A 21,859-nucleotide genomic window follows, 5' to 3' on the forward strand; every position below is an offset into this window, starting at 1 on the left:
ATCAGTTTTCATAGTTAAACATTTCGAGGTTTTAATAATCTGTTGTGGGGTTTATACTATAAAGTTTATGCTCTACTGAAGGACAAACCTTTTAATAGTCACAATATGTTTTTGATTCATTTATACTACTGATTTGGTTTTGTATGAAGCCCATATATTTTCTATGGGAGAAACAGGCGTTGAACGTGGGAGTACGCATACTGACAAATCTCCAACCAATCAACGAGAACCCACGTGACTTACAGGCTCCTGAACACTACGTGACATCAGCTGTTGTTTACTCACATTAGCAGAGTTTTCGTCGAAGAGCTGTTAGTGTAAGGGGACTGCAACATTTCAGCTGAAAACATGACTACTGACATTGAAAGGCTGTCCTTGTTTGAAGAGTCGCACTACGACGAATATGAGTATTATAACCTAAACGAGTATTCTTGTCATGCTGGAGGAAAAGGAAGAACTAAGAGAGAAATCGGATTAAACACAAATCGCCATTGCCCTGCGGGACACGAGAGAAAAATTGTTGAAAAATATCACAACAGCGAAATGAAGCGCAAGAGAAGCAAAAGCTCTTCATCTTGAGAGATGGAGTTTTGGTGAGAATAACACATTGCAAACAGCGTGTTGGGCGTTTAGTCTTTGTTCCTCATTGTTGCAACATGCCAGGACATGTTGCGTTCTTCCACCTTTGCTGTGGAAGCTGCCATTTTAAAAACAAGCTCTGACATTTAAAATGTATGCTAATGTTGCAAATTGGTCTGTGTTAGATAGCCAGCTAATTGCTTAAACTGAGACGTTTTGTTTGCAGGTTGCTTTTTGTCATGTATCTATAGAGCCAAAAAGCAGAGACTGGAGATGACGTGAGAACCGCGTCGTGGTCCCAGTGTTCGTTTGCCTTCCCTGACCTAAAGAGAGCACAGTGCCAGTGTCACTCAGCGCGGCCCTTTCAGTACAAGATTCATCGCACCTATTCCGCATTTCGGCGGAATTAGATCCGCTAGTGTCAGATTGCAGCTGCGCACATGAATAGCTTGTAATGTTTGTATGTTGGCTCTTATAAGTGTTCTTAGGTGTAGTGTAAATGGTGTTTGTGTTTTAAACCTTCCAATTCACTTTAAGAATAAAACATTAAATTACAGTGATTAAAGTAAATTGCTGTACTGTCATGCTGGCATTGAGGTCCCATCTTATAGTCATGAATAACTGCCGGGTCAAACTCTAGCCCTCTAGGTCTACATGACTTGGCGATTCGATATTTATATGCTCCAGCACTTGATTCAACTTGTGGATGTCTTGAATTGTCCCTGGAGTTGAATTAAGTGAAAAAGAAGTGTTGGTCCATGCCAACCTTATACAGCTGGAGACTTCCGAAGATTTGTATCGCTAAAGACGTTAGTAGCCACCTTGACTGGTAATTTACCTTGGATGAATAAGATCAGTTTTCATTGTTGAAATAACTGAACTACTGTGACTCTCTTATTCCAACTCTGCGTCTGAGAACTTGGACCCCAGATGAACCTGAAGTAAATCGACAATTTCTACCTTTTCAAACACCTCCGTGCCTCAGTAAACTTTGGCAATCTATTTTGTAAATGCAACAACTCCAAATCGAAAACGTAAGTACTGAGCAACAGAAACCGGTAAAGGTGATATGCACACAGAGACAGTGCTATTTGAACGGGGAGGAGGGCGCTATTAACATGAACCAAGTTAGGTTAGCTAGCTACGTTTGGTTTTTATTAACATATTGGAATGTTTACGTCAAGTTCGACGCATTCTAAACTTTTATATTCTTTTTCTCTTCTTTCATAAATGCGTGGCGGAGACTTCTCCATTTTTATCTAACATCAGCTAGCTAAAAAGAAACAAAATATAAACAAATTTTCATTAAGAGATATGGAAGCCCGCTATCTAATAATTTGTAGTTCCTCCCGGGCGTAAAAAAACGACTAAAAGCGGTGGCTACGCATTACGAAGGTACTCACCGTGGATCCTGGGTTTTCTGCTACGGTACCCCGTTTATTTTCGTTAACATATGCATCTTTATAGTCGGTGTCCTGCTCGTCACTTGAGTTTTCGTATCCCGCCACGAGCAAAAGTTGTTCTGCCACCATGATGCTCATCTCGGTTGGCTTGCAACCATGGCAACCGAGCTCTGATTGGCCAGCCTATTTCTAACGCCTCCGTCCGACTAGAAAACGCTTTTATTTGGGTGTGCGGTTTGGTCGCCAAGGTGACGTAAATAGTTCAGAGATGACTTACTCCTCAGTTAGGGGGCCGCAGAAGTGGCAAGCTTGTTGTCACAGGGGCAATGACGCTATGTATACGGTTATATACAGAGTGCAAGGCCATATGACGGCACTCTCTTCTGCGGGTTTAAAATCCAAAGCAACAGTTAATCACTTCTTGAGAAATTGCAATCAACATTTTTCATATAAACGGTATGGAAACGTTTTGTTCGACAAATTCGTAGGACCATAAATAACTCAAAGCATGATTGAGCAGAAGTAAGCAGGCACTACCCAAGTAAGGATTTTTCCCGTTTTAGTTTAAAAACAAACAAACAAACAAAAAGGTTACCACAGCCTGCTTCACAACATTTTAAAAGTTTTCCCCTCAGCAAACCACTCATGCACTTCTCAAAAAAGCAATCTTACCAGCGTTCCTCACTGAAAAGGGAAGTAGGGGAATTTTAACAGAAAAGTGGAAAAAGAAACTCTTTAGTCAGGAACATAGTAAGAAAAGCCTAAATAAGTTGCTTTAATAATACAGTTGGTTAGTTTTGCCTGAATACAGGTTGCTTGGTGGTAGCCTATTTTAGTACGAGCTTCTAAGAAAGGGAAACCCATCATAATAGAGTCAAATATGACTCAAAATAGAAATTTAAGTAATATAAATAATAAAAACCCATCTCTTAAAATTCAAGCATGTCCGTAAAGTGATCGTATTTCGGATGCAAGTAGTTTACACAGTAAATCTTAAGAACACGCCTTGGTCGTGCTCTTTTTAAACACAACAAATTTTGAAATGTCCCTAGAATGATGCTAAGTGTTTTTTTGAGATACATTCACTGTACTGTAGAAACCTGAGTCATTGTATTATGTTCATCATACATCATGCATAGTATAGAAGTACACTGGTTTGTGCAATGACAGTCCACAATCTGTGGAAGGTAGGCTGTGTTGCCATATAGGTCTATGGTGTCTAGATTTGAGTAGTATACAAATATTACAGAAAGGCATGCATAGTTAACACAGCCAGCCATGCTGGGCCTCAACACTCATTTGCCATATAAAAGTCTAAGAGCAAAGCCAACTGCGTTTCTAAAACTGACATTATCTTCTAAGCCCAAATTATAACCACAGCCTGAGGCTGGAATACAGACCTAATACTGTGTTGTCAGACAGCTGTTACAATTTTTTTTCCAGTCAAAAATGAATATATACCTTCTCCCCAACAACATGTAATAAGAATTTAAGCAAAGAAACCATTTACCATTCTTCATCCCACAATAAAAACCATGTTAAACTGAGCCAGGGTTCATGTTGGTTGTTTAAAGGACCACAAAATGCTAGTGATTATTAAGGAAGTTTTTCTATCTATTCAGCTAGAAACAGCCATTGGCCTTGAATAGGTGTGATGGGCAACATTTAAATGTCTTCTTTATAAAAACAGAATGGACAATAACTGTATTGCCTGTATATGTCTGTAATCTGGCTATTGAGAACTAATCTAGGACAAGGCTCAACACTGGCTTTATGGTATTGGCTCAAAGGCAAATCTGATCCAGAAATGGCTTCTATGAACCGAGGCTGAATTGCGGTTGAAAGAAACATGCGAACGCTGACAAACCAAGCTTACCTAATGTGCATCCAACTAAACCTACACTAGGGTCTGTAGAGTAACTTTAGGGATCGTTCATGTTTTTCAGGTAGAAAGAGTTATACATTTCAAAAACAGCTTCTGCTATGAAAGCACAGACCACTTAACTACACAAAACAGTCACAGCCTTTTGTGGTCATGCCAAATGAGTCCTTGGTACAAAGGAGAGCAAAATGCTTCTGTTCATTTCTAAACCCCCAATCAACCAATTGTCTATTTACCCCTCTTTTAACAAATATCCTTTTCGGTCATTCCAGCATTTGGGCTTTACAGTCCAAAAGCTTCTGAAGCAAGAACAAGGTTTCCTGTGGTGAGAATAACCATCCTCTATTATCATGACATCAGCTGTTTTGAGTTCCATATCAACATATCCTTTTTTTCCGAAGTTTGACCAAGCAGTAGCATTGCAGTCCTATAGTGGGCCCCCCCACTAGCTCTTGGTGGTGTGGAGTTTACGGCGGAAGTACTCCGGTGCGGCTTCCTGCAGCCAGTCAGGGTCCACCAAGCACAGGTCCCTCATGTAGCACCGGGAGGTGTGAAGGAGCTCATTGAAGATGACGTAGGCCGGCTTGGCCTGAAAGAGGACGGAGGATGGGTGGATGGCCACGGGATGGTGGGTGTCCAGGGCCACGTAGGTGCCGTCAGGCTGCAGCTCGGCAGCGTTGGTAAACATGCCGTGAGCCAGGCAGCGGCGCACCTTGGCTAGCTCCAAGTGTGAGGATTCCAGCTTCAGACCCAGCTGTGGGATGAATGAAAGCATCATTAAGCTTCATCAGAAGATATACTTGCAAATGGGGAAAAAAAAGGATAAAAGCTGGCTAGTCGAAAATCTCATGTTTCTTGTTCTGTTTGAGGTGGCAGTGCCCTGATGAGCAGCACCTTAATGCAAATGTCCCTCAGCTGGGCGCGGACCTCGGCCACCAGGCCCATGTTTCTGCTGTTCACGAAGTTCTCCCTACACCACTCCTGAAGCAAAGAGCAGAAACCAGTAACATTCACTCTTCCCAAGTCAAAAGCAAATTATAATAAAAAGATCATATGATGACATTAAAAAAATGTTATAGTTCTCAAAACTGAACATGCAACAGTTGTTTGTGCTCTGCAGCTAGAGCCAAGCCCATGTACACTTAATGAACCCTTAGAAAATGCTTGGTAATGCTGTTTTTTTTTTTATATATTCACAACAGTTACATGAGAAAAGTCAAAGATTCGCTCCATAAATTTCTTGTTGAAAGAGCTTTGCCTACCTTGTTCCCGCTGACTTTCTTGAAGGCCCTGTAGATGTTGAGAAGGGTTATGTGGTCTCCCTCGCTGGAGACAAACTTCCTCCGCACGGCAACTACCTCATCTCGGCGGGCGGGTGGGTTGTAGAGAACGGAGTCCACGGAGAGCAGCGAGACAATGGTGAGAACCTCCTCCGCACACGAGAACTCCGGAGAGACGAGGATAGTCTAGACAGCGAGGACAACCGATTAGACAGCCACGGTTATATCACATGTAGAGGAAATGTTTGTTAGTACAGACTGGATTTTTTTTTTTTTTTTTGCTTTTTCCCCCTGAAGTAACACCTAGTTCAACTGAAAGTGCTGTTTTCTTTGCTGAGGAATCACAGTCTCAAACAACCTGTATAGTGAACATGGTCCTTATAAATGAAAGCAGTCAGGTACATTTGCATCGTAAGGGGCTGGTTTTGTGTACACAGATTAGGCTGAGCCTAACTAGATCGTAATGTCAGTGCTGATTTACTGAAAGTCCTGTCCACATCACAGGTTCAAGGAAAATCTCGGTCTGAGAAAATGACCAACAGAATAATAAAGTCAAGGAGCAAAGCTCACCAAGCGCAACATTTCTACAGTCAAAGGGCGGGATTCTGTCTTACTTTTGCGAAGCGGGGTTCCAGGGGGAAGCAGGCCATCTTCTTGCCCAGAGGAGTGAGAGAGATCTGATCTCCCCTTCTCTCCACAGCACCAAGGAGGTCCAGCTGCTCTACTGCTGTTCTCATCGACTCTGTCCAATCACAGTCAGAAGCCTCGGTACTTCCACCAATAAAGATTGTCCCTACTTCAGAAAGCCTTCCCAGTGTTAATTTCTGAAGTCTCATAAATGCTATATTGAGATCCGTTTTTGACCAAATCCTCTGAGTAGACACCTACATTGCTGATGGATACATTAACTAGGACTGAATCATTATTTATTTATTTGCTCAATGAAGTGATTAATAAAGTTTAAGGCGAGGAGGACAATGGATGTTTTGTAAGTAGGTCCAAGCCAATTCTAATATTATAACTGTTTAGACAGTCTGAATTAAATGTCATATCGGTATCGGACTCTTACCAGGAGAAGGCCTGGACATGAAGTCAAAGTTTAACACGTCAGGAACGCCCAGAGCCAGCAGCTGCAGCAGCACACCAGCCAGGTTACACCTGCAGACCCCATAAGGCACACTGATCAGATGAAATCTGATGATCATGTTTCATACTTTGCAGCAAGCCACCTGCTGAACCATTTGATCACATTACCTTTCTCTTATTTTATTTCTCTTTCAAGACTGCGACAGCTTTCCCAGAAATTCATGCAAAAATACCAACACTACTGGCCATTCTCATAAAGTCATTTAAAACTGTGATGGTCAGAAAATGAGGGAAACAAGCAAAGCAAGTATGAAAGCATATATATAAAAATAAAAACACAACTCTGATCCATTTTACCGTTGTATTTCAGGCACAGTCATGGAGGCGAGGTTGTCAAATTCCTCCTCTGTGTAGAGGCGGTAGCACGAGCCCGAGTCCTCTCTCCCGGCTCGGCCAGCTCTCTGCCAGGCCTGTGCCTTGGACACCCTCTGCACGGACAGCACCTCCAGACCGCTGTCTGACAATAACACAGCACGCGTCAGGGCTCACATGTGCTTGCTGGGACTGTATGTTCTTGCTTAATATTATTGGGATGTTGTTACTGCAAGTCACATGGGTATAACACCACTGTAATCTCTAGGTTTCATGTCTTGTCTTTTAACTGTCTCTGCAACAGCCTTTCTGGGGTACTAGATCTCAGGTATGTTCTAATGCTTTTACTTCTCTTTTATATTTCTCTTTAAATAAAAATAGAAAAAGAAATCAATGTTTCCTTTTTGTTTTTAATCCCCCATATCTGTTTCTCATTTTCTGATTTGTAAAGCACTTTGAGTGACTGCAGTATATGAAAGGTGCTATATAAATATATAAAGGTGCTATATAAATAAACCTTGCCTAGGTTTCCATTATTTTTGGAGTATAGAGTATAAATTTGATAAGACAGTCTGGTAAGTGAATGAACAAAAGCAAGCTTAAATTTAATAAATCATCAGGGAACGCTAGAACATTGTACTTGATTGCAATGCAATGAACTACTGTTGTTTTAACACGCAAAGCCCCACTGTCTGGACACCAGGATGCTTACCTGGGTTAAAGCGCTTGGCTTTAACCATTCCAGTGTCAATGACATACTTGATACCAGAGATGGTTATGGATGTCTCTGCAATGTTTGTTGAGAGGATGACTTTCCTACATCCCTGTCATCCAGAGAAAAAATGCGATGATAATTAAAAGAATTCCAAATATGGTTTGAAATACATCATAATGAGAACAAAAAGCTCAAGAAGGCTTTTTACTTCCCAAGTCTTGCTTTGCTTCCTATTCAGACAGAAGGTGTTCAACCATGTGACTAATAGCTTGTAACATAGAACTTGAGGGAAACGGCAAATAAACATGTTAAACTGTAAATCTGCCTGCAGTAGTGGTAATACATTTACAGGAAAAAACAGAAAAACATTCATTGTGCTGAATTTTGCCCCTCAACTTGGGATTAGACTGCAATATTTTCTTGTCAGAACCTTTTTTTTTGCACTTAGGCTCCGACTAAACAAATTGTAGAAATAAATTCGAAAGAATCAATTAGACCTTATAATTGAGAATAATTAATTTTTCTACTAATGCTGCTTCATTTGAATGCAAGAACTAAGTACCACTTTGGCTTTAGAGTATTTAAAAATCTTCCACATACTGTGTTTTGGAACAGTCCATAAGATATAACATAAGGGCACTGTACCATTTCTTATTTACCTTCAAAACTAATTGTCTCCAACACGCTCCATTCAGGCAACATATACTTATTACACAAGTGAATTCTGAACATTTTTCCATAGGGGACCTGTGAGAGATCATCCAAAAGGTCGTGTTGCATAACTACCTTGGGTGCAGGCTGAAAGACCCTGAGCTGCTGGGCAGGTGGGAGGGAGGCATACAGGGGGATGACTGTCATTGGCCCACAGGTGTCGGGGAGATGCTTGGCAATGTCCCGGCAAGTACGAGCCAGCGCTTCAATCTCCTCCTGACCAGTCATGAACACCAGGATGTCATGGGAAGGAGGGGCTTCCTGAACCACCAATTGAATGTGTCAGAACACAGCCCGTAAGCAGAAATCCATTATGACTAACTATCAAGCCAACTGTTAGAAAAAAAAACAGGTCTTAATTCAAACATGTTGAGTCTGTCTACCGTGCAATTAGTCAAAAGTTGTGAAGCATGGGTTTTAGATTTTGAAGTTCAGTTTTCAATGACTAAATTACCCCCCAAATAAATAAATGAGTTAGTTAATTATCTTATTTGGACCAAACATGTTTAAAATACAGTCTTAACAGGAAAACCCGGACAAAGGTCAAATGTTTCAGCTCTAAGGGAAATATAAGTGATCTCAAACTACAGCATGTAAACAGCATGTGCACACAAATACACAGACACACACACCCCTAAACACCTCTATCAGATTGGAGACACCAACCTGGTGGATTTGAAATATGGAAACCAGTGCTGCCTGCAGGTAGTCAGACTGGGACTGCTTGGTATAGTAGATCTGAATAGGGTACTGTCGACCTTCCAGGTACAGCACAGGGGACTTATTGAAATACTGAGAGAACAAGTCCACATCCATGGTGGCAGACATCACAAGGACCTGGGGAGTAGAGAGTATAGTTGCATATGGACTGTGGCAGTGGAGGGTAGTTTAGTCAACCTTTTTAAGTTTTCACCTTCAGAGGAATCTTATTCTGCTCTTTGCGTTTGCGCTGAGCACTTTTCACCACGCCAAAAAGGACATCCGTGTGAATAGTTCGCTCATGAGCCTCGTCCAGGATCACGACGGTGTAGCGGAGCAGCAGAGGGTCTACTATCGCCTCTCTCAGTAACATGCCGTCAGTCATGAACTTCAACTTGGTCTCTGAGGAGGTCATATCCTCAAATCGCACTGTGTAGCCCACCTGAGCAAAAGGGGAAATTGTGTTTTCATATCAGGTTCGACAATGGCAAGAATACCCAACCCCCAACACACACAAAGTTAACGACAATCATTATAGCAATAACTTAAAATGTTTGCATAGTAGTAACAGAACCATGTTAATGTAAACACAGTAAAACGCACCAGTTTTCCCAGTTGACTTTTCTTTTCCTCAGCAACTCTGCCCGCCAGTGATATCGCGGCCACACGGCGGGGCTGTGTGACCGCAATGATGCCCTGGCGACCAATTCCAGCTTCATAGAGATACTGAGGTATTTGCGTTGTTTTACCAGAGCCCGTCTCTCCTGACAGGTATAGAAAACAAGTCAGACAACAGGAGTCGAATACAAATCAGTTTTCAAATTAACATGCGAGAGATAAATATTCCGAGTTAAACGGAGATTTAGTAAAGAGAAACGGCGATAAAAGCACGATTAGCGGACAAGCTTAACAATACGCTGTCTGCATTCTGCCGTAGCATTGCTAACTAGAAAGCTCGCTGATCTTATGTTGATTAATCGTCTTACCTATTAACACGGCATTATGCAGCTGTCTTAACTGATTGATGAGCTGAGATTTTGCCTGGTAAATTGGAAGCTGTTTCCTCTGGACGTCTATCGGTAGCTGAGTGATTCCCTTCCTGGGTAGTAGCATTACAGGCTTCTTATCGAGACGGAAGAAAGGAGACCCCGGCTTAAACTTCTTCGCCGGAGGAGGATCAGGATCGTGGGGCATGATCCGAGGACAGCACCGATCAAACGCAATCCGTCTCTTATACTGAACTTTGACCTTATACAAAAAAAAGTAGGCAAACCGGGCAGTTTGTGAGGTAGAGAAGGCTCGCGATGTGGTTGTTTACCTCATCGTTAAAGGAATTGCCTCCCACGTGGCACAAACTTGGACGTCGCGCGGAATTGACGTAAAAGCTGCGTGTCGGTTTGCCAGGACCTCGTGTCTTGTGAGCTTTTTTCTGCGTTTCCCTGGTAAATTCCCTGCGTTTCCCTGGATTTTTAGTTAGCTAGCGAAAGCTTAAAAATAAACTTGAGCAGCTAATGAAGCTCTTCATGATAATCTGATATTTAGTATAGTGGATTTGGCAGTAGAATCCCAGGGCTAGACGGGAACTTTTAACCGCTTGTACCCCTGTCGGACTATAGACGGCATATATTTAAATGTTTAGTTTATGATGCCAGTGTAACTAGTTATGCGATTCGTTTTAATTTGGCAGATTGTAGGGTCGAGTACGACACAAGGATGCGTTACGACACCGGCAGTTCTGGCCAAGGACACGCCTCTTCGGAATGCAGTGTTGTGATTGGACCGTTGTTCCATTATAACGTCGACCTGTGGCATAACGCGCCCTCTTTCTTTCACGCGTCCCTATCGTGAGGTGAGATTTGTGCTAGGACACCTTTCGACAGAAACTCAATATCCCTACTACCACTCACCGCATCTACAAAGAATATGTACAAAGACGTCTCAGTCGTCGTGATTCGGAGTGGATTGATTTTAGATGAAAGTACAATCGTGTTTATGTTGAGTTAGTTTGCTAGCTAGCGGCCCAGGAAAGGCCTCCGCGCGCCATGTTGCTTGCCAAATGTGATTCTTTCAGTGTGTTGCAGGATTGGCCGGGTGTCTGGCTTTTGATTATTCACCTAGTTATCTAGCAAAGTTAGATTTCCATCATTAGTGGGGGTTTTTCCTCGGTGTAGCTATAGGTGTTTCTTTTTGGTCGGTCATCTCAGAAAACGTCTCGGTCGTTAGCTGGCTAAATGGATAACGCTAACCGAGTGTTGGCAAGCATTGTGAGACAGGATATAGATCGAGTGTTTTTGCATTAGGTTGTCCTTGATTACAGCTAACGTTGCAAAACTAATGATAATGGTTTTTTCTCTCCCAAGATATTCACCTTGTCTTTAAACCGGCTGTTACCCGATCCTTGGTAGCACTGCAAAGATGCCCAGGGAAGACAGGGCCACGTGGAAGTCCAACTACTTCTTGAAAATCATTGTAAGTGACGTCTTAAATACGTATCAAATGTCGGACCAGGTACCACCTAGCAGGAAACGCAACCGACCTCGCTATGTTGATGTAAATCGTAGACATGAGCTAGACAGCTAGGTTATTGCAATTTAAATGTAAATGCTATCACCTAAACGGTTACCATCTTTATGCACTACATGCTTCAGCACATTGAGTTTGCATGGGCTCTTTAATTTCACAATAATAGTAATTGCAGTTGACCAGAGCAAACACTTCACAAACTGACAGGTGGCACCCTGTGGTGTTACAGCTAATCATTGAGCTCTTCAGTTTGACCCATTCTACTGCCAGTGTGTCTGGATGCTGCATGCCTGTCTGATGTACACCTATTAGCAACAGGTGTAACACAGTGCCTACATTAAGTTGTTAGAAGGGGTGTCCACATGGTTTTGACCATATATCGTCACGTACACTTATCATACTCAGTTTATTAGTTGGTGACAGAAGTCAATGTTTTGGCAGTTATACCAATGCTTTATTTTAAATAGAAATGCTGACATGATCACTGGGAATGACTTGCAATTTATATTTACAGTGCATGTCGCCTTCAAACGTTTCAGGTTTTACAGATTGTATATCTTCGCAATTGGCTTGTGCTAAACATAAACAAGGTTAAATCAAATGTGGAGCGTCATTATTTGGTGCTTGGACATTATAACATGCTAATAAGAATTGACTGGTTAGTGTAATGCAGTACAAGTTGCAGATCAGATGTGGCTGTGGTGTACTGTCGGTCCCCCTGCACAGGTGTGTTTTCTACCATCCGTCTGTCAGTACTCCACGGGTGGCGGGGACGCTCGGCCTCGGGCAGTTCTTCTCGGCTGTGAATCGCACCTACCCCGTGTTCAGTGAGCATCTTCTAATCGATGCTCATTTTTTCACAGCAACTGCTGAATGACTACCCGAAGTGCTTCATCGTTGGCGCAGACAATGTCGGCTCCAAGCAGATGCAGACCATTCGTCTGTCCCTGCGGGGCAAGGCAGTCGTGCTCATGGGCAAGAACACGATGATGCGGAAGGCTATTCGTGGACACCTGGAGAACAACCCGGCTCTTGAGAAGTGCGTATGGACCTAGATGTCCATTGAGTGCCATAACTAGGATGACACGGAAGTTAAAGTATGGCTATGGTCTTTTATATGGTGACAGCTGTCTGTTTTGAAGAACTATAGAAGCATACTGTGCAGGATTAGTTACAGATCAGCTGAAGCAGTGCTGGTTTGTCGTTCCCCCTGCACAAATCAACCTGTTCCTTTCTATCCCTGGTTGTCTGCGCCCCACGACTTGCAGGGACGCTGGGTTTCAGACACTGAACTGCGGTATGAACGTGTTTTTGTACGTTCCTGGACATGTTTGAGTGTTGACCAGCTGTCTTTCACAGGCTGCTCCCCCACATCCGTGGAAATGTTGGCTTTGTCTTCACCAAGGAGGACCTGACTGAGATCAGGGACCTGCTACTAGCCAATAAGGCAAGCCTCTTCATCCATCACACACTTCCTCATTTGTGTAGGTACCTTTGCCTACCAAGCAAGAGTGTTGTGGCTTGCTTGCTTGCACATCAGGAACCCCGTCCTTCTGTCTGTTAGGTGCCAGCTGCTGCCCGTGCTGGTGCCATCGCCCCCTGTGAGGTGACTGTGCCCGCTCAGAACACCGGTCTGGGTCCTGAGAAGACTTCGTTCTTCCAGGCTCTTGGCATCACCACCAAGATCTCCAGAGGAACCATTGAAATCTTGGTAAGGAGGAAAGCAGGATGTGGACAGTTTCTGTGTGAGTTTTGTCTATTGACCTAGTTCTGCCAGTTTCAGGCTAAAAAAAAAACATGGCATGTGACCCACATCTTTTCTAACATGTAACCCATGTCCTCTCCTTTCAGAGTGATGTACAGCTGATTAAACCTGGAGACAAGGTGGGGGCCAGTGAGGCTACCCTGCTCAACATGCTGAACATCTCGCCCTTTTCCTATGGCCTGCTCATCCAGCAGGTCTACGACAACGGCAGTGTCTACAGCCCTGAGGTGCTGGACATCACAGAGGATGCCCTGCATAAGAGATTCCTGGAGGTGAGCAAGCAGGCCAGATTGCAGTGACATCACAGTTCTTGGTTAATTAGCAGGATAAGTTACGGATCAGCTGCGTTCGTGCTGTTCTGTCGTTCCCCCTGCACAAATTGACTTGTTTCTTACTATCCCTGTCTGCCTGCGCCCATCAGCTTACAGGGACGCTTGGTTTCACACATTCCTAAATGGCACAGTACATCCAGTGCTAGATAGGGGTTTACAAGTAATGTGTAGAACAGCTGTTAATAAATAATACAATATCAGAATTGCCCTAAAGCCTGTGGTGTGGTTTTTTTTTTGGTTTGTTTTTTCCCCATTCAGGGGGTAAGGAACATTGCCAGTGTCTGCCTCCAGATTGGCTATCCCACTCTGGCCTCCATCCCCCATTCCATCATCAACGGATACAAGAGGGTGCTGGCCATTGCCGTGGAGACAGACTACTCCTTCCCCTTGGCTGATGAGGTGAAAACGTGTTCCGCTGTGGGATGGGGCTCGTCCCCTGCAGGCTAGGTTACAAAGCAGCTGCTGTGGTGCTGCTCTGTTGTTCAACCTGCAGAGAGAAACCTGTTGCCTTTTATCCCAGTCTCTGGCAGATGGGGATATTGGGTCTCAGACATTAGTGTCACCTGTATTTTCTGAAGACGCACTGGTCTACACCCCATCTCTTTTGGATGTGGTTGGTGTTTTGTACCCTTTTATGTAACTGTGCTTATGGTTAAATGTTTCTTGGATAATTGGTTTTTGGGTTTGTTTGTTTGTTTGTTTTTCAAAAAAAACATCCTCTTAAATGTGAACCAAAAACTGGGGTGGCCCTGAAGTCCACTTTGTTCAGTTCTTCACTTTCTCCCTTCCAGGTGAAGGCCTTCCTGGCTGACCCCTCTGCCTTCGCTGCAGCTGTGGCACCTGCTGCAACCGTTGCTGCGGAGGCTGCCGCAGCTCCTGCTGCAGCTGCTGAGCCAGCCAAGGAGGAGTCTGAGGAGTCGGATGAAGACATGGGATTTGGCCTCTTCGACTAAGTGGTGGAGAGAAGCGTCTTAATTGCAGAAAAACTAACCTGTTGACCTCAATAAAGATCTGAGAACCCACTGGTGTGTGTGTGTGTGGTGATGGTGACTGGCTTCATATTTTTGATAAGTCGATTTAAGCCTTTATCATAGTCTACGTTGAGGAGCGTTGTCCAGAACGATTTATTCATGGAAATAATTTGAAAGGTAGACTTGAGACCTACCAAAAGCGCGATGTTCAGTCAATTCAGTAATTTGGAGATATCCGGTGTGAGCGCAGGATTCCCGCCATGCCCGGGATTGTCTCCTGCTGCGCCTGCGCAGGGTGGGTGGGGTTTGTTAGCGCTAGCTTAGCCGTCCTGTGCGCGAAGCGTCCGACGCCTTGACGGGTTGTGAATCTGACACGACAAACTTGGAGGGGAGAAGGAAAAAAAACAAAAAAAAAAACCCGCCGGCTAAGAGGAAACGTTCGAGGAGAAAGACGGCTACCTCTCAGCCGGTGGAGGGTGACGTTGGCATACCACATCTCCGCGGTCGTTCGCCGGACATAAAAGATTTGGGCACGGGAAACGGTGAAAAGACGGAGAGTTGTCAACCGCTGCCATGGCGCGAGACTACGATTACCTCTTCAAATTGCTCATCATCGGGGACAGCGGTAAGCGAGGACGGGGACGCGGACGGAAACGGGCCGCGGCCGACCAGCCCCGAGCCGATTTGGTGCGATTGTCAGTCGTACGTTGGACGTATTGTGAGAATCTTTGTTCGGTTAGGCAGACAGGTTCACGTATTGTGAGATTGTTTTATAGCTACCGCTGGTGTCCTAGTTTAACTACCCTATTAACCGCTAGCTAGCGAAATGGTTCTAATTTAAAACTGCGCTAACCGCTTGCCCAGTCTTGCTTGCTGGCTAACGTTAGTTAGCAAGCAAACCGTCGAGATAGACGGACTGGGCGTGATAACCAGTTCGCCGTCTGATGCTGGAATCAGGAAGGTCACTAGATAGCTAGAACCTCACCTGTGCTTAAGGTATGGGTGCGCAACAAATGTACTTGCTGTTTCCTAGTGCTTATTTATTAAGACACATTCGCCGGTACCTTAGTTTGAGTTTTGTTCACAGCTAACTATGGATGGTAATTTGTATATGCAGTATGCCTTTAGACGTTTTTGTGTTTGTTTGTTTTTTACCAAGTTTTCAGGAGAAACGGTTTATTGTTCATTGTGTAGTTTCATAGCTAACTGGCATAGCTGTGTAAATTGCCGTTGGACACAATTGTTAGCACTTGTGCCTATGTCCACGTACAGTGCAGTTCAACTGCTTGTAACGTTAAGATGTTTACGTAACACTAGCTAACATTTTAGTCACTAAGAAATAAAGATTGCTGATAGCTACCGTACCTGTTTCGTTGTAACTTTCTGGCTGGCTAGATAGTCAGTGTCCGGGTTAAAAGTGTTCATAAAGTGCAATTTATTTGGAAATGTCTGTCTTATATTTCTTTAGCAAAAGTTGGCTCTTGAGTGTTAAAGTGAGTTAACTTGTTTTTTTCGTTACCTAGCTTCCTTACGCAAGTCAGTGATTTTACTGTGCGCCAGCTTTGTTTATCTGTGCGATACAGAACGACATTGAGTCCAATACGTGTTACTTTGGGATGTTTGTTGATATATATCCTGTAACACCTTCCTTGGCTTATTTCCACAGGTGTGGGGAAAAGCAGCTTACTACTGAGGTTTGCAGACAACACATTTTCAGGTAAGACAGCTCATTGCCCCCTCTTTTGCAACCAACAGCATCCTGTAAATAATAGCAACAGGTAACTAATTGCATGGCCTAGTGTGCAAATAGTTACTTAGGAACACTTTGCAAGCACACACTAGTCAGGTCTCGTGGTATATTACTCAAACAAATATAGTTTGTATTAAGATTATGACAATTTACTTCCACTGTTGGTCATCCTGATGTTGGGCTGACATGCCCACCAGCAGCCGAGCTGTGGCTTTGTGCCTGAGTATGTCACTATGCGCGTGTTGCAGGCAGCTACATTACCACCATCGGTGTGGACTTCAAGATCCGCACGGTGGAGATAAATGGGGAAAAGGTAAAGCTGCAGATCTGGGACACGGCGGGACAGGAGAGGTTCCGCACAATCACGTCCACGTGAGTCTGCCCCGCCTCAGTTCCCAGCCACACCACCAACAGGCATTTTACCGCCGGTTTCATGTTTACATGTCACCCTTTTCTATTCTGTTCCAAATTCGAAACGCACTCTGTCGACTGGACACAGCAAAGGGAGTCACTTCTTCCGAGTCATTTTTGTTTTAGTCACCAAAAGAAAGCCAAACTTGAGATTAACTGTCTGTGAGGTGGTTTGTGAAGTGTAGCTCGTTGTACTGAACATCTCAGATGCAATCACTCTGTTGCAGGTGTGGGTGCATGTTGAGAGGAGCCTATGAGTGCACATTACAGAGCAAATAAAGCTGAAAGATGGAGTTCTTGTTTTTATGAACAGGTTATTTACTTTTGAGATTGTGGAAGAATGAGAGAAGCTAGTTTGTTGTGAACAGCAGTGTTGATTACTGATGCTTCTTAACAGTTTAAAGAATCTTCGAATGAACAATCATTTGTAGTTGAACATGCCTCAACTTATCTTTTAGATGTTCATTAAAAGGTTCTTGTGTTTGAAAACTGACATCTTCTGTCAGAGTTGCATGCAGTGCTTTACATGGGCTTTGCTCAGCATGGTAAATGTTATGTGATCATCTCGTCAGGCAAGAAAATGGAGGGAACTGAGGTTCAAAGTAGTCTGACTTCCTCCTACTAACAGAGTAAAACCGCAAGTCTGAGCTACCTTCCTTTTAGTCTGCCCCATCATCGGAGCTTTAAAATACAGAATGGAATGGAATTAGTCAGCTTTGTTGTATTTTTAATGTGTACCCAAACTCCCAGCTTTGACCTGAAAAGCATCCACCTGCAGACTGGATTAGAAGGGGGGGGTCAGGTTCTCTGTGTGTCGGACAGATCAGTATCAGTTATAACAACCTATCTTAATGTATCTTAACACATAGGTTGTGTTTATTCTTGAAGTAATGAGTCACCCCACACTAAAGGTTATAATTTGTAATGGCTTTATTTTTCTAAACACGTTTCTGTGTTGGGAAATTGTTTTGACCACACAACTACAGAAATTGTCATTATGATCTGATGATCAGTTTTTTGGATAGAGATATACCAACCATATGATTAAAGGGGCCATAGTTGGATAATCCAAGACCCTGTGCAGCTGAGGAGGGTTTGGATCTTGTTGACATAGTTTAAGTTGACATGTGCTGCTGTTTTTGTTTTCCCTCTTGGACTTTCAAGCAGCAACAAATACACTAAACGCTTTAGCGAAAAACACACAGCTGATTGAGGTGGACAGAGGCTAGCTTTGGGAGAGCCCTGCTGGTATGCAAGAGTGCAGTAGTGTGGTTTCTCATTAAAGTAAGTAGATTTCAGTCCCCACCATTCTGCAGCCTGTCTCTGTCTCGATGCGTCAAGGAAGAAGTACTAGCCTCAGACAGAGTTTGCTGACATGGCCAAAACATACTGGAGCACATTCCTCTCTTCATTCCAAAAGTGACAGGCTGTGTAAATGAGGCAGGATCAAATATGTTTTCTTAGTGTTTGTGAAGTAAACAACAAAGTTGCCGTTTCACACAGAAACCAGTGGAGTTCTGTAGGCTTTTTTGGGTTGTCACTAGAGGCCACTTCCTGTGTGTGGAATTGGTCACAGGAAGTGATGCTGCCGGTCACTATGCCTTTCCCTCCACCACACTCTGTTCCACTCAACAACCTGAGAGTAGTCCAATCACATCAGAATGAAGTGGTGGATTTTTTCAGTATCAGTTCTTCCTACTCCTCTGGATCATTGTAGCACATGACTGTGATATTCTACTTATTATAGAACATTCTGGTAATCTCTGCATTACCTGGTGGTTGTTTAAATTGTGATTGAACTGTGTTTTCCAAGGATGTGCTCATTAAACACATGCATGAATGAGTCAAAGATGAAATACATTTTTGGAGGTTGTAATCTGGGATAAAAGTATCACTGGAGAGAATCAGCATATGTTTAATTGTTTCTCTGCAGGTACTACCGAGGCACACATGGGGTGATAGTGGTTTATGATGTCACCAGTGCAGAGTCATTTGTAAATGTCAAAAGGTGGCTTCATGAAATCAACCAGAACTGTGACGATGTTTGTCGAATATTAGGTAACTGCTTCTGCTCCTTACTTTCTGGGCTGGCATACATACAGGAAAATATTTTAAAATGTAATTTTCATGGACTCTCTGACTTTAACCATCATGTAATGTGTCTGCTTGTTGGGTGTGTGAGAAATGTTAAAATTGAAAACAATTAAATCTAAACACATTCACGTAACGCCCAAGTTACCTGCTGTGACAATGCTTCGGCTATTTTCTCCCTTACATTACCGTGACGTTCTTTCCTTTTGCTAATCGCCATCACTATTGGTGTTCAGAGCTCTGTTAACGGCTCCCTACTCGTTATGGCACAGTGGGCAATAAGAACGACGACCCTGGCTCAAAGGTGGTGGAGACGAACGACGCGCAGAAGTTCGCCGAGCAGATGGGCATCCAGCTGTTTGAAACCAGTGCCAAGGAGAACATCAACGTGGAAGATGTAAGTAAGCAGAAAAACTGCTGTGTTTGTACTGTATGGGTAGCAGCGACAGCCAATCATGCAGTGCTGAGGGAGCCACAAGTCGGGCTTAAGCCTAAAGCATGTTGTTGGAGGTGTGTTAGAGGCTGGGCCCAAGACAGCTTGGAAGATGTGTGCTAAAACATGAGACACGAAGATGTTTACCACCATAAAAACATTTCTTTTTTTTCTTTTTTTTTTCCCCCCCACAATTTACCTTGCCTAACTGAGACATAGTTGCAAGTTTTCAGTTGGAATTTTGAGTTAAACCCTAATCTGTATGACATGTTGTGGCTGAATAGAGTAGGCCAGTGCAAGGTCATGTCCAAAGCTGAGATGATGAGAGACAAGAAGTATTGAACCACTTTTTGCAGCCTTCTCACCAAAAAAAAGGAAGCAGTGATGCAAGCCGTTGTAAACATTTCTCTCACAAATTTCTCTCACAAGTGTTTGTGGCACATGCACAGATTTTGCCAGAATGTGTTTTCTCTCAGAGCTGTGCCTCTAATCTTTTATTCCCCCACCCACCCTCCTGTGTGTGTGTGTGTGTGTGTGTGTGGGGGGGGGGGGGGGGTTTCATTTTTCAACCCTCCTCAGATGTTCAACTGCATTACTGAGCTGGTTCTGAAGGCAAGGAAAGAGTCTGTGGCCAAGCAGCAGCAGCAGAGCGAGGTGGTGAAGCTCAGCAAGAACAGCAAGCGCAAGAAGAAGTGCTGCTAGCAGCCCGAGCGGTCCCGGTGGTCCAGCCGCACACGCCACTGAACTGTCGAGCCGCAAAACACCACAAGCAACAACCCCAGGGAGTCTAGCGGCGCTAAACCTTAAGAGATGTATCTATATGTACATTTACTAATGAAATCGATAACAAGCCCTTTTGGACTTGGGAAAATTCGTAAAAGGACGCATCGCAGACTCAAAATGTACAGATCTGTGAGAGAGCGGAATTGGGTGGCAGCCCGTATTCTTTCTGCAATGGTTCTGAAAGACCAATGCCACAACTTTTTAAAGGGGAAGGACTTTTCTTTTTACATCTTTTTGGCCCCGTACCCTCCTCACACCAAACCCCACACAAACACATACACCTTATTTTTGAAACCCATCACCATGTTTGGGATAAGTAAGGTCAGGCCTATCTGCTCCTTTTTTCAGCTGTGCGTTTTGTGAGTTATCTGTGACATGCCACTGTGCCAACAACAGAAAAGAGGATGATGGCAGTCAAAAATCAAATGATGCATTTGAAAATGTAAGCACATATCACTGAATTAGAGTTCTGACATCAGGAATTTCTTCTGGAGTACCACTCCCCTCTCCTGTTGAGCATCCAGTCATGTCCTCTTGCTCCTCTTGATTGACAGCCTGGCTGCCATTTGACCAAATGATTGCTCTCCTGCCAGTCTCTCAGACAAGTTGGTGTGATTTTTGTTGTTTTTTGAGGGGGTATTTTTGTTTTTGCTTGCTCTTTTGCATTTTTTCTCTTTTTTTTTTTTTTTTTTTGTAAATTTCTATAGATTTTTTGTTGTTGTTGTTACTAACAAACCTTATACCACTATAAACAGCCAAACAGTTGGTAGCATTCCTAGAATTTGGAGCCACTGATTGGACATTTTTGCTCCTTCAGTGCTGGGTGAATTTACTGGACCTGCAGAGACACAACTTGTGAATGGAGAAATGGTTTCTTTGTTCTAGAACTACATGGTAAAATTCCAGCAATGTTGTAAAGAGGTAAAGATAGTGTGGAGTTTTGAGAGGACTCTATCTGTGGTACTAGATAACAGTAACTCTTGCGGTTTTAAAAATGACAACCTTTCATGCTGATCAAAGAGAATATGACCTTCCCTGACTTTTCTTGATTCACATTTAAGCTACTTTGTGGAAGAAAACTAAAAATAAATTCAAGTGATCATCTCAGAGGCACACACAAACCCCACCAGATGCAGAATAATGTTTGTACTTGTTAAGTACAGATGTGACGCAGGAGTCTACAAGAAGAACTTTAAAATATAAAGAAAAGGGGGAACTGTAGACATTCGAGTTCTGGCACTGTCAGATCAGGTTTGATCATGATTAGATACCTTATGGCACACAGGAAGTAGGCCTGACAATTGTTTTATATGGGTCGGCAACCATGGTCACAATTCTTTGCAGTGAGATTCCAGCTTATCATCAGGAATTTAAACCCATAGAAATGGATACAAGCCCTAATTTGTTTTTGTATATCTGTATCATAATTTGTGTGCCATGCATATGAAATGACACGTATACAAACACGCATGTCTGTATGGGGATACTGACGTTTGTGTGTTTATACATGTGTATAAACACTTTTTTTCCAGTGTGTTGGCAAAAAACTGAAATCTTGCCACTCATTCATTGTTCTCATCATGAATCTAACCGATGGTAATAAACATTTTAAGATAATGAGTTGTACTTGTTTTTTCAAGCATACTTGAAGTTCCTAAACACATAATTTTGCCAAATGGCCAAAGGGGTGCTATTCAACATTTAACTTGTTTTTATGTGGAATGTTAACTCGGTACTCTGGAATCCATCCTTAACTGTCATGTTTTAGCTAAGAAAAAAAATCAACCTTCAGGTTCATCTTACCATGCCTTTGACTGAAAAATCTGATCCAGTTTAACTTTTCAGAAATGCTTTGAAAATGTTCATAGAATGTCTGCGCAACATTAGCTGAAGGCTTAGATTTTATCCCCTTTGATGCTAAAACACCCCCGCGCTCGACTTGAGCTGCTCTGTGAACAGCAGACGTTCTCGGTTCTTAAAACGCCACCACAGCTTGGTTAGCCGTGATGTGTCAGGGCTGATCCATGTGAGCTCAGTGATCTATGTATCCATTTATGTTTTCTCTCTAGCTCA

At 43.2% G+C, this 21,859-nt stretch overlaps 3 protein-coding genes and 1 non-coding gene across 4 annotated transcripts; 3 read left to right on the forward strand and 1 right to left on the reverse strand.

Moving 5' to 3' along the window:
• Positions 1 to 805: 805 nt before the first annotated feature.
• Positions 806 to 10,159, reverse strand: dhx33 (DEAH (Asp-Glu-Ala-His) box polypeptide 33). The gene is made up of 12 exons (XM_027010263.2): positions 9,714 to 10,159; positions 9,331 to 9,491; positions 8,942 to 9,169; positions 8,695 to 8,865; positions 8,104 to 8,289; positions 7,315 to 7,426; positions 6,588 to 6,747; positions 6,214 to 6,302; positions 5,759 to 5,886; positions 5,127 to 5,330; positions 4,759 to 4,845; positions 806 to 4,618 (listed from the first exon to the last, which is right to left on the reverse strand). The coding sequence occupies exons 1-12, from the start codon at positions 9,919 to 9,921 to the stop codon at positions 4,310 to 4,312; spliced, it is 2,043 nt and encodes a 680-aa protein (XP_026866064.2). The 5' UTR covers positions 9,922 to 10,159; the 3' UTR covers positions 806 to 4,309.
• A 313-nt stretch (positions 10,160 to 10,472) lies between these two features.
• Positions 10,473 to 14,369, forward strand: rplp0 (ribosomal protein, large, P0). Its single transcript, XM_027010264.2, has 8 exons — positions 10,473 to 10,576; positions 11,088 to 11,196; positions 12,114 to 12,289; positions 12,610 to 12,697; positions 12,815 to 12,961; positions 13,102 to 13,287; positions 13,606 to 13,746; positions 14,139 to 14,369. Exons 2-8 carry the CDS (start codon positions 11,143 to 11,145, stop codon positions 14,298 to 14,300), a joined length of 954 nt encoding a protein of 317 aa, XP_026866065.2. The 5' UTR covers positions 10,473 to 10,576; positions 11,088 to 11,142; the 3' UTR covers positions 14,301 to 14,369.
• On the forward strand, positions 13,335 to 13,463 carry LOC113577597. Its single transcript, XR_003410655.2, has one exon. It is a non-coding gene; the product is annotated as a small nucleolar RNA SNORA63 (small nucleolar RNA).
• A 263-nt stretch (positions 14,370 to 14,632) lies between the features above and the next one.
• Positions 14,633 to 21,403, forward strand: LOC113577580 (ras-related protein Rab-35). Its single transcript, XM_027010307.2, has 6 exons — positions 14,633 to 14,943; positions 15,985 to 16,035; positions 16,317 to 16,440; positions 18,413 to 18,537; positions 18,843 to 18,967; positions 19,583 to 21,403. Exons 1-6 carry the CDS (start codon positions 14,892 to 14,894, stop codon positions 19,703 to 19,705), a joined length of 600 nt encoding a protein of 199 aa, XP_026866108.1. The 5' UTR covers positions 14,633 to 14,891; the 3' UTR covers positions 19,706 to 21,403.
• The last annotated feature ends 456 nt before the right edge of the window (positions 21,404 to 21,859 follow it).

Source organism: Electrophorus electricus, chromosome 6, assembly GCF_013358815.1.
Source record: "Electrophorus electricus isolate fEleEle1 chromosome 6, fEleEle1.pri, whole genome shotgun sequence".
Classification (NCBI taxonomy): domain Eukaryota; kingdom Metazoa; phylum Chordata; class Actinopteri; order Gymnotiformes; family Gymnotidae; genus Electrophorus; species Electrophorus electricus.

Coding starts and splice junctions, on each gene's coding strand:
- rplp0 (XM_027010264.2), top strand. CDS start 11,143: ATGCCCAGGGAAGACAGGGCCACGTGGAAGTCCAACTACTTCTTGAAA. Junction 11,197..12,113: donor ACTACTTCTTGAAAATCATT/GTAAGTGACGTC, acceptor ATTTTTTCACAG/CAACTGCTGAATGACTACCC. Junction 12,962..13,101: donor GAGGAACCATTGAAATCTTG/GTAAGGAGGAAA, acceptor CTCTCCTTTCAG/AGTGATGTACAGCTGATTAA.
- LOC113577580 (XM_027010307.2), top strand. CDS start 14,892: ATGGCGCGAGACTACGATTACCTCTTCAAATTGCTCATCATCGGGGAC. Junction 16,441..18,412: donor TTCCGCACAATCACGTCCAC/GTGAGTCTGCCC, acceptor GTTTCTCTGCAG/GTACTACCGAGGCACACATG. Junction 18,968..19,582: donor AGAACATCAACGTGGAAGAT/GTAAGTAAGCAG, acceptor AACCCTCCTCAG/ATGTTCAACTGCATTACTGA.
- dhx33 (XM_027010263.2), bottom strand. CDS start 9,921: ATGCCCCACGATCCTGATCCTCCTCCGGCGAAGAAGTTTAAGCCGGGG. Junction 9,492..9,713: donor GCATAATGCCGTGTTAATAG/GTAAGACGATTA, acceptor TATACCTGTCAG/GAGAGACGGGCTCTGGTAAA. Junction 6,748..7,314: donor AGCCAAGCGCTTTAACCCAG/GTAAGCATCCTG, acceptor TGTTATTGTCAG/ACAGCGGTCTGGAGGTGCTG.